The following is a 15409-nucleotide window of genomic DNA, read 5'->3' as shown; positions in this document are numbered from 1 at the left end:
GGCAGGGGAGCTGCGCGCTCGGTACCCAGCCAGGGGTCAGGAGGGGCACCCGCAGGCCGGCCGGTCCAGCTCCCTGCTCAGAGCGGGTGATGAGCAGCTTCACCTCCACATGCCGTGAAATCACCGTTTGCCACACAGACTTTACTGGAAGCGCCGCATGGCCCGTGGCAGTCCTGGGTTTGGGCTCGATGATCTTAGAGGTCTTTTCCAACCAAAATGATTCCATGGTTCTGTCTTGTAGTGGCCTCGTGTCTTGTCTCTGGAGCTATTTAAGGAGACTGGAGGAACAAACCCATCTTTACGAACGTGGCACAAAGAGCCACGGGAAAGTCTTTCCCTCCACTTGCTAAAGCAAATCGGACCAGTTCCCCACACCCCGGAGAAGGGTGGAAGGAGCCTGGTGGCAGCAGCAGGTTGCATTATTCTGAAAATATAATCCATTCAGTCGTGCAGTGTTGTTTGCGAGAGGTTGAGTTGACCCGCTGCGTGCGCCTCCTACAAACCGTTATAGAAACCTCCAGAAATTAATGCTAAGAGCTGCTTGGCTCTGCGTGAGTTGTTGGAAAACTGTGTGGCTTTATCCTGACATTTGCTGCACAGCCAGGATGAATCCCGATGGATAGAGCCTGTATTTCTCCTTCTCCAGGCACCGTGTTGCACTGCCTCGTGCCCTTCTCCCTCTCCCCCTCCTCAGGCAGGTTAGACTGATAATCCTTCATTACCTTTGCCTGTCACAGCGGAGAGTTTTATAGTGTCGATGGGCCAGATTTCAGTGACCCCCCCGAAAGCTGCCTGCTTTTGAACGACTTCCCTGGAAGCAGTGCAAGAGCAGACCGAGCTTTAGCATTTTCAGGGAGAGCCGCACTGCTGCCCACCTCTGTGCCTGCTTTTGCGGCAGGCAGGCTCAGCTTGACATCACCGGGGTTGTGTGTCTCATGGAGACTGGAATTTGGGTGGCCTCATTTCTGCTCCTGTCTCTGCTACTGGTCTGCCCGGTGGCTTGGAGCAATGGCTTTTGTTCCCGGTGAGGTGCCTCAGTGTCCCCGGTGTGAGCCACACTCCTCTGTCTGTAAGCTGCCCCTGCAAGGGTGGGCAATGGTGGGCTGGCCTGGGCTGGCCACGTGAACCACGCGAGCGGCAACCTCCCATCACCCGCAGGGATTTTCAAGCGTTGCTTTGCAGTCTCAGGGTGTATCTGCATGAGCACTGGAATGGAGGAAATCTGGTTTTCTGTGAATTTGTGTCTCGAGGGTAAGAGCTGATACCTGAGCTCCAAAAGAGAAATCCCCAGACTGGGAGCTCTGCAGGTGCTTTCTGCTGCCAGGTCTTGCTGGTGCCTGCATGCCCATGTAGCGAGGTCCCCAGCAGGGTCTGCCCCCACCTAGATGCTCACTTTTGCAGTCCTTGTAGGAATTTAATATCTTTTCGATTCCTGTTGCCCCATCAATTTTGGTTCAAGTTTATTCATTGTTAGAGGTGAAACTGGACAAACTGCTGACTGCATAATCCATAAAACTAGATGAAATTTTTAAAAAACCAAAAATCAGGGACTGAGGCACGAATACGCTGTGAGCCATATAAATCTGGTTTTAAGCATTTTGGATTTACTCTATCAAGCTTTTCTCCAGGATCATTAAGGGAAGGTATTTCACCTTCCGATGTATTTTATAAATAGGAGCAGAAGTTGTCACTTGATGACATGACTCCAGGAGCGTCTGTTCCGCGGGAAAGAGCACAACACGGAACAGCATCATAAAGCTTTAATCTCCCTGTTAATTACAGAGTTTTACAGCGGAAACTTTCCATAGTCAAAAGAGCATTATAGCAAAGGGAACTTTCATTTTTCAAACAGACTTTCAGAGCAAAGCAAACGGAATGGAGGATGTCCCTTCCACGAGCAGTCTGTGGGTACCCTGGCTTGGTCGGCACTCGGTTCTGAAGCTCAGGTGGAGAACAAGCACGTTGCCACTGGGAGCTTCATATACCCAGTGGAGCAGAAATGCTCCAAACTCACCGAGCTTTCGGACATCCTGAGGAGAAAGGAGAGAGACTTGAAAACAACGTTCTTGATTTCTAGTGGGAGTCCCTCCTTGGCAGTCACCATACATAAGCAAATACCCTGGCTATTTTTCCAGAGGTGAGGAGGGTTGGGAGATTTGGCTGATCAGACTTGGGACCTGGAGAAGTTGCTGATGATAACCAAGCTTTTACCTCACCGTGCAATCCACAACCCAAAGTAACTAAATTGATCTGTGGAGAAATATTTGGCCTGCAATTTTTAATTTATTTTTTTTTTTGAGTGTACATGCTTAAAAGTCTCAAGGGAAAAAACGATTTGGAGTTGTGGGTTAATGATCAGCCTCTGTGTTGCTGAAGAACTGGTCTTTCCCTTGTGCAATTGCACCCTTTTGCAGGGCTCACCCTGGGAGGAGGATGGCAGGGAGCAAGCTGCATTTCTCCCTGGCAGGCTCATGGCATTTTCCTGGCAGGAACAGCAGGAACGTGCTCCTTTTCCAGACCTTGTAGTGCCGCGTACAAGGTGCTTGTGGGGCTGTTTGCCCCTGTTTGGTTTGGAAGGTGTTGCCAGCTCCAGTCATGGCTTTTGCCTATAGATGTTCTTATGGCAAGGCTACTGGAAAATAAAGCAAAACTCCATTTATTTGTTCTACTGCCACAAAACGAAGAGGTGCCAGGCTCTCTCAGCCCTGCCGGGTGTCTTTCACCACTCTGGCGTGCAGCTCTGAGGAAGGAGTGGTGGGGAGGTGTGCCTCACCCAAAGGTGGGAGGACACAAGGGTGGGATTCTCAGCTTGCGTCGTCTTCCCAGCCTCTTTCCAGCTGGGTCTCCTCTGCCTATTCTGGTGATCAGATCAAGCTCAATAACGTTACTAGGCTTGATCCCATATTGTTCCCACCCGATACTTACATGAAGAGATGGTGTCAAGGATAAAACTGGTGACAGGCACAGAGATGGCAGGGACCAGTGTGATAAATGCGACCAGAAGCCCTGCAGCTGCCCCCACTGGAAGTGGCTGCCCTGGTGCAGCAGAACTGCAGCCCTGCCAGCCCAGCGGTGAGGGGTGGGCTGCAGGGGCGGCTGCGGAGGGCTGGCGTGCAGAGACCCTCCCCGATCCTGCCCCACAACAGGCTGAGCACCAAATGTGTAAACAAGGGGAGGTTTGTTTCCCCTGTGCTTGCTGGTGGCGGCAGCATTCGTAAGACCAGAATAGAGTGAATATGTCTTCACTTGATGTAAGACACTAGAAAATAGAAGATTCTGCATGGATCTGTGGTAACTGGTCCGGAACACATTACAAAGCCCTCTATCCTACTGAATTTAGTGATGAGAGAACTAAAAAGTATCTTGTTTTGAATGTTGGGTTTGTTTGTATATATGCCTGATGCTAAAGGTCACTTCAGTAGGCTCTCACAAGGGGCAGCAGCTGGGACCCGAATCCAGAAAGACTCCAGAAACTTGAAACTAGGAGCGAGTCTACAACAGTGAAAATAATTAGCCGATGGAGAAGTTTTCCAAGGATTTTGAGCCCTAATCCTCTTCTTGAGTCACAGCCGATATAGCAGCGTAATGGTAGAGTGGTTTATATCTAGCTTATAAATGACGATCGATACCTTTATGAAAGACTCCGGCTGAACTTCAGCACTGAACGTTGAACTCGGTGCGGGCGCTGCCAGGTGGAGCTCTGCGGGCTGGGCGGCACGGGACGCCTGCGCTCCGAGGCGCTGGGGCCAAAAGGAGCCGTGAGTCCAGCCCGTGGTGCTGTGCTGCTCTTCTTGCCGGCACAGGCAGCCAGCAGCTTTCATCTCTTACACTTAAGAGTCTGGAAAAGTGTGTAATGGGTTGTGGAGGCTGCTAGTAAGCTATCCACGGAATGGCACAAACCCAAACATCTCATGAATGACATCTGTGTGCTTTTTTTTGTGTCGGAGAGCAGGGTGGAAGATGAGGCGGAGGAGGGATATTTCCCATCGAAGTCCCACGCTGCGTAGCTCTGGTTAAAGATACTAACAGAGGGCACAGAGATGGTGGTAGGAATGATGAGAGTCAGTTCCACATTCTTCAACACCCACATCAGGTCATCTCCCTGAGTGAAGGGTGGAGATCGCCGGGTGCTGCTCTGCGAGGATGTGGCCCGGCGGTCAGAAGCGCGGTGGCCATAGCCACAGGGACACCCTCTGGCAGCACCTGTGGCGGGCAGGGGTGGCCAGGGAGCCAGCCGGCTCAAAGGCACGGCCAGAGTGGATTGCGGGGTTACTAAACTAGCGAGGGCAGTAATAACGGTATTGATTGCCTGCTGCCTGCTCGGGCTGCAAGAAGTAGAGCTGTATGAAAGTGTTCTCCTTTCAGTCCGTATTGATTCAGCCTGGAAGAATCCCCCTGCCGTGTCTTCCTGTAACACAGACAAGGACCAGACCCTTCAGCCTCTTACCCTAGCCCTGTCCTGCATTTCTTCTGCAGATGACCATCCTCCAATAGCCCGCACTGGCATGGACATGAGGGTACAGCCCGGGGAGCCGGTGATGCTGAGAGGCACAGAGAGCACGGACGACCGAGGGATAGTCAGCTATGAATGGAAACAGGTCCTTGGTGACCCGTCTGTGGAGATGAAGGTAGGGAGCTGCAGGAAGGAAGCAGCTTGCTCAGTGTCACCTGTGGTCCGCACTGGGTTGGGCTCTCTCAGCCGGTGGCCGAGAGGTCACCTTGCCCTTCCCTTTTCGAGCCAGTCCACCCACAAACCTGCTCCCAAAAGCTATGGAGCACTCCTCGAGATTGCCCCCACCCTTGCACACTACTGGGAGGTGGCATTTTGTGTCCTCCTCAAGTCTCAGGATACCATCTCAGCCCTTCCTGAGCAACACCTGATCTGCCTGGGTGGGAGCACCCGGGAGGGCAGCAGCTTGGGAGCAAGCACTGCCTTCTGCCCCCAGCACCCTTGCCTTGCCCTGCTCCCCTTGGGTGCTGCTCCTCCTCTGGCTCTGAGTAACCCAGCCTCACTCAGGCTGTGACTTCTGTTTGCCTGGGGCTTTTCCTGGACTGGAGAGGAATTGGAGAGGATTGAAGCTGGTTAATTATCATTGATAACATACAGCTGTGGGCTGGCTGCAGGGGCGGTGGGTTGGCTGACGTGGATAAGGTGCAGCTGCGGCTGGTTCTGTTGAGTAGTTAAATAGCTCTGAGGACCCTCACCTTGAAGGGGTGAGGGAAGTAGAGAGGAGAGCCTTGGATGCAGGAGGGAAGGGCTGGCTGGAGGAGGAGTGGTGTGCTCTGGCCTCTAGAGGAAGGAGAAACAGCATAGACAGGGGATGAACCTTTGAAACCCTGTTGGGGATTGGTGGCCGTGCTGGGGCAAGGCATGGGAGCTACTTATTGAAGTTAACCTGGTATGGGATGGTAAAAGCCTTGTTGCAGCCGGCTGGTTTAGCTAGTGCTGTGACACTGGACTTTACCCCTTTTTAGAGCACGGGTTCCTCCTGCTGTTTTATCTGAGCTGGAGCAGAAGTCAGTTGTGTCTCCTGACTGGCCCCGAGATCTCTGGGGTGTGAACGCCGCCTATCTAATAGATGTTAAATGTGAATCCTGGCTTCGGAAGAGCAAACGATTACTGCTAAACTTCTGTAGAACTCTCTGGAAAGCCTTGGGGACCTTGTGGCACCTTTTGCAAGAATTAGTAAATGAGTGTATCGGACCCATATCTGATTGTGAACAGCAGCAATGACGAGCTCTAGGCTGCTGAGGGGACTGTGAGCACTGCCTTCCCATCAGGCTGTGTTACATACATTAAGATGTATGGCAGCACTGTGCTCGCTTGAAACCTAACCAAAAAGGCAGCGTGACAGCAGAGGCCTGATACTGTTAGCAAATGTAGGGGAAAAGTTTGTCTCGGTGATATCACAGTCTTCTGTTTGGGCAAAATAACTCGCACTTCTTTTAGAAACCTCTCAGCAGGCAATAAAACAGGCACTCATTTCCATCTCTAAAACAAAACATACTTATATTCCAAATGAAAGGGTATATATTTCTTAAATACACTCAGCTTATTCCCAGTCTACCAAGTAAATGATTCACAATAGGTTTTATTTTTTAAAAAGTAAAATAAAAACTATAGGTATTTCAGTGCTCTCCAAAGTTTTGTATTTTTCCCTCGTGCCTTCACAGTGCCCCAAAAGGGGAACCCTCTGATGAGCCCCTGTGGCACTCTCCCTGCTGTTCCAGCTGGGTACCAGCCCGTGGGTTTGCGGGGGTTGTGTAGCACTGAGACACTTTTCATGCCCGACACCTGCTCAGGGGGTTCCAGCCAAGCTCCTTTCTTCCTGACACAGGAACAGGGGCCTCGCACGGCTTCACTCCCCCTCCTTCGTTAGAGGCACCTTCTCCTGCGTAACCCTTTCTTTTGCCTTCTCAGAAGCACGAAGAAGATCAGGTAGAAATCTCCAACCTACGGGCGGGGACTTACGTCTTCCAGCTTACTGTCACGGACACCGCGCAGCAGCAGGACTTCACCAACATCACCATCATGGTGCTGGATTCTGAGCAGACGGAAGGTGAGCCCGAGCCCGCGGTGGCTGCCTGGAGTCCCCCGGCCTGGGTACTGCCCTGGCATCAGGAGGGTGCTCTTCTCGGAGGGCTGCGTGGGGGAAGAGCACAACCAAGAGACTGGACTCGCATGTTGACTTCTCCCAGTAAAAGCCTGCACCTGACCAGTAGTGGAAGGTCTCCATCTTCACAGTGATCTGTTTTAGGGTTTCCGCATCCTCCTGCAGACGAGGAGGTGGCCTGCAGTAACCCCATCCTCTCTGCATGTCATTGCCCTCTGCCGAGTGACACCAGGGTGGCTGAAGCCCAGGGTACAACTGAGGGTGTAAGACAGGAAAACCTGAAAGGTTTTGTTGACTCCGTGGTTTTGCTGTGAAGACCCTAACTCCCGTAATCCGCAGGATAGGTGAAGCTGTCTGCGTGACATCAAAATGTCCCTGGCTTTATTTATATGCTTTACTTTCATGGCCTTGTTTAATGACTAAGATGTTCAGCATTACAAGTGCATTAGGAGCAAGGAGTTCTTGCACAAATGGCTGGCTAGTAGCTAAGCAGGGAATTTCTCCTCCTACTGCAGGTACCATAAAAATGTAAGAACAGTCATGTCAAGTGACGCTAATGGCCTGTCCCAAACCGAGTACACAGTGTGCAGCAGTGCCCAGAGGCTGATGCTTTGGAAGGAGCACAAGAACACGGCATGCTACCAGCAAATCCCTACTATGCTTGGCTAGTCCCCAAGGAATTTGCAGCTGGGAGATTTTTTTTAAGCAGAAGATGGTGTCTTTGTGTTTAATAGCCATAGATGAATCTCCTTTTGACCTCACGTAATCTTTGCGTAGCAGCAACATCCTGAAGCACGGAGTTTCACAGCTTACCCACGTGCTGTGGAGAAGCAACTCCTTTTGCTTTATGGATGTGGCACCTTCTAATTTGATTTTGTGACCCTGCCTTTCATGTAAGAAAATATAAACCATGATTCCCTACTCACCTTCTCCAAGATTTTGTACACCTTCCAGACAAGTCCTTTGGAAGACTTTCTCCTTCTTATATGTGAAGGCAAAGCAAGCTAACCAGAGCCTTTTGTGGCCACTTTCTTGACAGAGCATTGTTTGACTCCTAAGAAGGTGGGTTGGTGTCGGGGATCTTTTCCACGTTGGTTTTACAACCCGAGCCTTCAGCAGTGTGAGGAATTCATTTTCGGTGGCTGCAAGCCCAACAAGAATAACTACTTACGGGAAGAGGAGTGTGAACTCGCCTGCAAGAATGTTAGAGGTGAGTCGTCTTTGAAAATCAGCCCCTTCTTTCTCACAGGATTGGGGTGACCCTGTGGGCAGGTACCGCGGGTTCTTGGCTGGCACTAGAACCCAGAGAGCTGCGGAGGCTGGGCCAGTCACGGCTGGGAGCCCGAGCCGTACGCCGCCAGCACATCTGGCCCCGCTCCTGGGGCGCTCTCCCCGGTCAGCGTCCCTGCTGTGTCTCCGGCCGCAGAAGGCCTGAACATCCTTGTGTCACAGCTGAAACCTCAGTTCGGAGGGCAGCATCGAGCTGTGGGCGAGCCACAAGTGCTGCGCTCCCAGGATGAAATTCCCCGTCCTTGGCACCCCTTAGCCAAGGCTGAGCGTGACCTCGCGCTGCCGCAGGCGAGCGGGCTGAGCCTCCGCAGGCACAGCTTAGGGAGGAGGCGGGAGCCTTGGAAAGGAAAGGAAAGGCCGTTTGGGAATGGTCTAGCTGGGGGTGGGAAGTTCCCTGTGCTCCTCCAGGCCTGCCGCACGTGGGTACGGCTCATCCGGGGTCTCCGGGTGGTGGGCACCCGTACCCGTATTTCCCCTCCCTAACCCCTGCAGGGCTTGCTTCCAGAAAATAGGCACTTCTTAGGCAAGGTATGAAGGTACTGTAAAGCTGATTTTGAGCTGACAACGTTTATTTTATTTTTCCCCTTGTTTCTTTAGGTTCTGTTGGTGGGCGACAACAGCCAGGTGAGCCTCCTGTTCCCGCTGCGCAATCCTCTGGGGCTTTCGGTTAACACTCAGTCAGTGTGCAAAGCGAGGCACTGGAGACTAATTTCTTTACTGAGCCTTTCACTTCCATGTCGTAGGATAATTCGGGTTGGGGATTACCTCTGGAGGTCGTCTGGTCCAACCTACTACTCAAAGCAGGGCCAGCCTGGAGTCACACGGGTTGCTCAGGACTGCATCCAGTCCGGTTTTGGGTACCTCTGACCAAGGAGATTTTACATGTTCTCTGGGAAAACTGTGCCAGTGTTTGATGACCCTCGTTATAATTTTCCCCCCCCTTGTAGTGAATCACTTTCCATTGTTGCAACATGATCTTGCAAAAAGATCTCATGTCTGATGCTGCCCACCCTATTACTTACTGTGCATCTCCAAAATGAGTCAGTCTCTGTCTTTTCCATAACCTCACACTGGGTTTTGTGCTCCAGCCACTTGCTGAGTTTCTGCTGCTTGACTCCGGTATGCCGGTGTCTTCCATCCACTGGGAGCTCAGAACTGGGCACAGCATTCGGCACTTGGGACCACCTCTGGAACAACGAGGGGTAGCCGCTATTCTCCGTTGGCACTTGAAGCCCACTGTATAGGTTTTGGTTTGGCGTTCCTAATTTAACCCCCCACGCTTGAGCAATGTCTCCATATGCTTCCCGAGTAGCTCATTCTTGCTCCCACCTTCTGTGTATTTCTTCTTCTTCGAGGCAGCATGGCAGTTCCCAGAGCAGTGTTTCATTTATAAAAATAATTTTTTTCTTTATTTTTGAGTCCAGTCTGCCTTGTTTCTTGTTTGCCAGCCTTATCAGAGCTTTTTAAGTCCTTCCTAAAGCATCTGTGTGGCAGGGAGAAACGACAAGCTTTAACGAGCTTCTGCACTGTTTCTGATGCAGTGTGCAATGGGAACTGTCAGTCCCCCTTCTTCAGATGCAAGGACGGCTGCTGCATTGATGCCTATCTGGAGTGTGATGAAACCCTCGACTGTGCCGATGGATCGGACGAGATGTATTGTGAACAATGTAAGTACTTCAAATTCTGGCTTAGACAACTTCGTATCTGCCCAGGGATGGGTGCAATGTAAGTTACAGGTGCTGACTGAGTGCTTTTTGGTGCCTTCTGTTCTTATCTCCTAACCCTGCCTTATCTCTTTCCACAGGATTCTATTTGCAGGTTCTGCCGTCCCCCCCCATCACTGCTGACCGCAAGCGGTGATCTTCCTTCTGGGATGTTTCCTGCCTCTTAAATACTCTTCGATTCTCTTCTCTGCACCTGTCTGTAAGACTTCAGAGCCTGTCCTCTCCTTCCCTTCCAATGTTTTTCTCACTGAATGACCTCACCTGCTCTCTTAGAGATGGGACATGGGAAATGAAACCGTGATTTCTCCCAGTCTGCCCAGTGCCAGTCTCCTTAATATCCGGACGTTATACTGATGTAAATGCGCAGTGGCAAGATGCCCAAGTCTGCAATCTCTCTCCCCACTCCCTCCCTCTTCCAACAGTGTCCCCATAATCTCTTTCCTATATGTATGTGTTTTGTTGCTTTTTAGGTTGCAAGCATACGATATATCTCTCTTGCACTCTCCTGTATCCTTTGCTAGTGCTCTTTCACAATTCTTGAAACCTGGAGTGATAGCAGCTTCCCCGTACTTCTTGATGGAAAAAAAAGTAATAAGAAAGCAGCCTTTGTTTTCTTTAGTCTCTGTATTTGTGAAACAGAAATTGGGAATAGTGTCTTGTTATTACATTTTATTTTTCCCATGTTCCTTTCATAGCTTTGAGATATTCGAGAACCTCAGAATAAGATCTCCCTTTCCCTGGTCATGATAGCAACGTGCAGGAAAGCCCCGTCTGCCCATGTCTGCATGGGCAGAGGCATTTCTTTCGCATTCAACTGGTGGGAGAAGTTTTAACACGAAATGTTTCTCTCGCAGATGCTCGTGAGTTCAATAGACTGCAGAAAATCAATGTCACCCACAAGCAAGGTACGTACTGTCCAGAGAGCCTGGGCTGACATCTGTCAGCTTTTAGTTCTCTTCTTCACTCTGTTGTGTCATGGTAAAACTGCTTCCCTGTATAATTTGAAAAATGAGCGTGGCATCTGGCTAGTCCCTGTACTAAAAATGAGCAAGAACCTTGCGGACAGCCGTTTATAGCCTGATTTTTTTTCCACCCAAGCAGGTCTCATGCATAGTGCCTGTAGGGCACAGCACCCAGCCCGTACAAAACCCTGCAGCACTTTTCTGGAAATCCTGCAAACCAAAGCAGTGTGGGAGACACAACAGTGTCATAATACGAGTAATCCTATGCCTGTGCCCCATCCCGTCCCTTTCCCTTGTTTGTACTAGTGGAGGCAGCGGCACGAGGACTGGGCTAAAAGGGTAGATCCTATCCCAAGTCAGCTTGGATGCAGCTTGCTTGTAGAGAGGACCCGAGCCCGACTGTGGTTTCTGTGTCCCCAGGCTCTTCATGTTCCCTTCTGCCTCCTGAGGAGGACAGGTCGTTCCTGTGGGGGGTTGAATCCGAGGTCTCACGTGACTGCATGCTCTGATGTTCCTTTCTCCTCCGTGCTACCGGGGTTTATGGGCAGGAGGCAGCTCACTTGGCAATGCCAATTGGAGCAGCTGGCAACTGGGCAGTGGGCACCCGAGAGCCACAGTTCTGGCCATGGATTTCCTCTGCTGTGGTGCTTGTGCTTTTTGCCTGGGAGCAGAAAATGTGGCTGCTCCTGCGGTGGGAACACACTGCTCGGGCTAGAGCACCTCTCCCTTGCTTTGTCAGGTCACTGCGTGGACTTGCCCAATACTGGACAGTGCACCGAGAGCATCCCCCGCTGGTACTATAACCCGTTCTCTGAGAAATGTGACCCCTTCACCTATGGGGGCTGTGGGGGCAACAACAACAACTTCGAAGAAGAGGAAGAATGCATGAAATCATGCTCGGGCATCACAAGTAAGTAGACACGGTGAGGGCTGGAGTTCCGCTGTTCAAACGATGAAAATCACTCCAGATTAGGCTCTGTGGTCCCGAAGAGGCAGTGACTTGGGGGCTTTCAGTCAAAGCAGCCCTGCTCTCAAACCCTGGCCATGCCTCACAGCGTTCTTCAGCGTAACCAGCGCCTTACAGGGAGCAGTGTGGGTCTACAGCACCTTGCTGCAATGCAGCCTGTCATTTCCCAGAGCTGGAAAACATTCTGGGTGCTGATGTTAGAAAAGGGACAGAGGAGGATGACAAAACTAACTAGAGGTACGGTATGGCCTCTCTAAAGGGAATCCAACTTTCTAGCTTGGCTCTAGTTGTCCGCAAGTGGGAGGGGAGAAATTAAGAAAATCCTCAATGAGACTTATTAGGCAGAAGTTTTAAATAAGCGAGAGGGAAAGGTTTACACTGTAGAGCTTTGTATGTGTTGCTGCGGAGGCCAACAGCTGGAACAGGAGGAATCCTGCCAGATGTGTCTGTTAGCAGGCAAACTGCTGCTGCACAGCCTGCCCCGAGAGCTCAGTCCTGTGGCTGTCGAGGGGGTGCTGTATGCGTTCGGTCACTGCAAATACACTCCTCAGAAACTCCTCTTACCCCCTGCTCCCACCCTTCTTTGTAAATTGTTTTTCCCCTCTCTATTCCCCATTCAGAAGCGGATGCCATTGGCCGGAGATGGGAATCATTTGAGTCCCAAAGTGCTATCTTAAGTGAGTAACAGCTTTTCCTACAGAACTTGCTCGTTGCTTTTACCCTGTCCTGGAAAACATTTTCCGTTTCCTTGCAAATAATAGCCTTCTTTCCCACCCCTGTTTCGAAGCTGAGGGAGCAATGTGGGGTTTGTGGGATGCTAGCTGTGGCAAGAGATGCTCCTGTGCATTGTGTACCCGTGTCCAGTGTCTCCTTTGTCTGAGACTCAGGAGCTCGTATCAGAGGCTCCTGATTTACCTTCCATCACCTTGCATGAACGCTCCGCTGTCTGACATCCAAAAATGGCGAGTAAATCTTCCTAAGGGCCAAGTTCCATAAGGGCCGCTAACTTCTGCAAGGAAAAAGGCCCGAGTGGGTATGTGAAGAATGTGGGGTGCTAAACGGTGGGGAAATCTGGTGACCTTATACACCCTCTCTACGACTGCAAAGAAAAGCAAAGCTATTGAATTCAAGTTCTTAAAACCATATCACATGTTAAGGTCAGTGTCCTTTCACCACAGAGCTGTAAGTCCTCTTTCTTCAGCAGAGAACTCTGAAACTATGCACTTTTGGTCTTCAACCCTAGAGACTGATTTAGTCTTCAGCTGCACACCAGCTCCCCGATGCATCGCGCTTGACTCTGCACTGGCGATGCTGGAGGCTGGCCGGCTGTAGGAGCCCAAGCGTGCTCAGCGCTGCTGCGAGCTCTTTCCTCCCAAACTCAGCCTAACCTCCTCCAAACTCAGCCTAACCTCCTCCAAACTCAGCCTAACCTCCTCCAAACTCAGCCTAACCTCCTTCCAAACTCAGCCTAACCTCCTCCCAAACTCAGCCTAACCTCCTCCAAACTCAGCCTAACCTCCTTCCAAACTCAGCCTAACCTCCTCCCAAACTCAGCCTAACCTCCTTCCAAACTCAGCCTAACCTCCTCCAAACTCAGCCTAACCTCCTTCCAAACTCAGCCTAACCTCCTCCCAAACTCAGCCTAACCTCCTTCCAAACTCAGCCTAACCTCCTCCAAACTCAGCCTAACCTCCTTCCAAACTCAGCCTAACCTCCTCCCAAACTCAGCCTAACCTCCTCCAAACTCAGCCTAACCTCCTCCAAACTCAGCCTAACCTCCTCCCAAACTCAGCCTAACCTCCTCCCAAACTCAGCCTAACCTCCTCCAAACTCAGCCTAACCTCCTCCCAAACTCAGCCTAACCTCCTCCAAACTCAGCCTAACCTCCTCCAAACTCAGCCTAACCTCCTCCCAAACTCAGCCTAACCTCCTCCAAACTCAGCCTAACCTCCTCCCAAACTCAGCCTAACCTCCTCCCAAACTCAGCCTAACCTCCTCCAAACTCAGCCTAACCTCCTCCAAACTCAGCCTAACCTCCTCCCAAACTCAGCCTAACCTCCTCCCAAACTCAGCCTAACCTCCTCCAAACTCAGCCTAACCTCCTCCAAACTCAGCCTAACCTCCTCCAAACTCAGCCTAACCTCCTCCAAACTCAGCCTAACCTCCTTCCAAACTCAGCCTAACCTCCTCCAAACTCAGCCTAACCTCCTCCCAAACTCAGCCTAACCTCCTCCCAAACTCAGCCTAACCTCCTCCAAACTCAGCCTAACCTCCTCCCAAACTCAGCCTAACCTCCTCCCAAACTCAGCCTAACCTCCTCCAAACTCAGCCTAACCTCCTCCAAACTCAGCCTAACCTCCTCCCAAACTCAGCCTAACCTCCTCCCAAACTCAGCCTAACCTCCTCCAAACTCAGCCTAACCTCCTCCAAACTCAGCCTAACCTCCTCCAAACTCAGCCTAACCTCCTCCAAACTCAGCCTAACCTCCTCCAAACTCAGCCTAACCTCCTCCCAAACTCAGCCTAACCTCCTCCAAACTCAGCCTAACCTCCTTCCAAACTCAGCCTAACCTCCTCCCAAACTCAGCCTAACCTCCTCCAAACTCAGCCTAACCTCCTCCCAAACTCAGCCTAACCTCCTCCCAAACTCAGCCTAACCTCCTCCCAAACTCAGCCTAACCTCCTCCAAACTCAGCCTAACCTCCTCCAAACTCAGCCTAACCTCCTTCCAAACTCAGCCTAACCTCCTCCCAAACTCAGCCTAACCTCCTCCAAACTCAGCCTAACCTCCTCCAAACTCAGCCTAACCTCCTTCCAAACTCAGCCTAACCTCCTCCCAAACTCAGCCTAACCTCCTCCAAACTCAGCCTAACCTCCTCCCAAACTCAGCCTAACCTCCTTCCAAACTCAGCCTAACCTCCTCCCAAACTCAGCCTAACCTCCTCCAAACTCAGCCTAACCTCCTCCCAAACTCAGCCTAACCTCCTCCAAACTCAGCCTAACCTCCTCCAAACTCAGCCTAACCTCCTCCAAACTCAGCCTAACCTCCTCCAAACTCAGCCTAACCTCCTCCCAAACTCAGCCTAACCTCCTTCCAAACTCAGCCTAACCTCCTCCCAAACTCAGCCTAACCTCCTCCAAACTCAGCCTAACCTCCTCCAAACTCAGCCTAACCTCCTCCAAACTCAGCCTAACCTCCTTCCAAACTCAGCCTAACCTCCTCCCAAACTCAGCCTAACCTCCTCCAAACTCAGCCTAACCTCCTCCAAACTCAGCCTAACCTCCTCCAAACTCAGCCTAACCTCCTTCCAAACTCAGCCTAACCTCCTCCCAAACTCAGCCTAACCTCCTCCAAACTCAGCCTAACCTCCTCCCAACTCAGCCTAACCTCCTCCAAACTCAGCCTAACCTCCTCCCAAACTCAGCCTAACCTCCTTCCAAACTCAGCCTAACCTCCTCCCAAACTCAGCCTAACCTCCTTCCAAACTCAGCCTAACCTCCTCCAAACTCAGCCTAACCTCCTCCCAAACTCAGCCTAACCTCCTCCCAAACTCAGCCTAACCTCCTTCCAAACTCAGCCTAACCTCCTCCCAAACTCAGCCTAACCTCCTCCAAACTCAGCCTAACCTCCTCCAAACTCAGCCTAACCACTGTCGCTTGCTCCAACACTGTTATCTGGACCAGGCGCTGGGTTCCGTGCCCCCCCTTGGTGCCTCCCTGCTGACGTGGAGCAAGCGCAGCATCGGCAGCAGGACCTGGTGCTACTCGCGGGGTGTCGGAGCTGCCGCAGTCGGGGAACAGCCTTTAGAGGGCGTGATGCATCTGGGAGATGATGGAGCTGGAATGTGGGAGA

The 15409-nt window shown here is 51.4% G+C and overlaps 1 protein-coding gene across 1 annotated transcript in view; it reads left to right on the top strand.

Moving 5' to 3' along the window:
* The window catches only part of SPINT1 (serine peptidase inhibitor, Kunitz type 1), a 34115-nt gene that overhangs the window by 13179 nt on the left and 5527 nt on the right, over positions 1-15409 (top strand). The window contains exons 4-11 of the mRNA XM_080395941.1: positions 4477-4628; positions 6422-6560; positions 7654-7824; positions 8502-8528; positions 9446-9571; positions 10483-10533; positions 11330-11500; positions 12178-12234. Coding sequence (XP_080252067.1) covers positions 4477-4628; positions 6422-6560; positions 7654-7824; positions 8502-8528; positions 9446-9571; positions 10483-10533; positions 11330-11500; positions 12178-12234 — 894 coding nt within the window. The remainder of the gene's footprint in view (positions 1-4476; positions 4629-6421; positions 6561-7653; positions 7825-8501; positions 8529-9445; positions 9572-10482; positions 10534-11329; positions 11501-12177; positions 12235-15409) is intronic.

Source organism: Falco punctatus (assembly GCF_963210335.1).
Source record: "Falco punctatus genome assembly, chromosome: 7".
NCBI lineage: Eukaryota > Metazoa > Chordata > Aves > Falconiformes > Falconidae > Falco > Falco punctatus.
The sequence above is the reverse complement of the archived record's forward strand: the minus strand, read 5'-3'. Positions and strand labels throughout refer to the sequence as shown.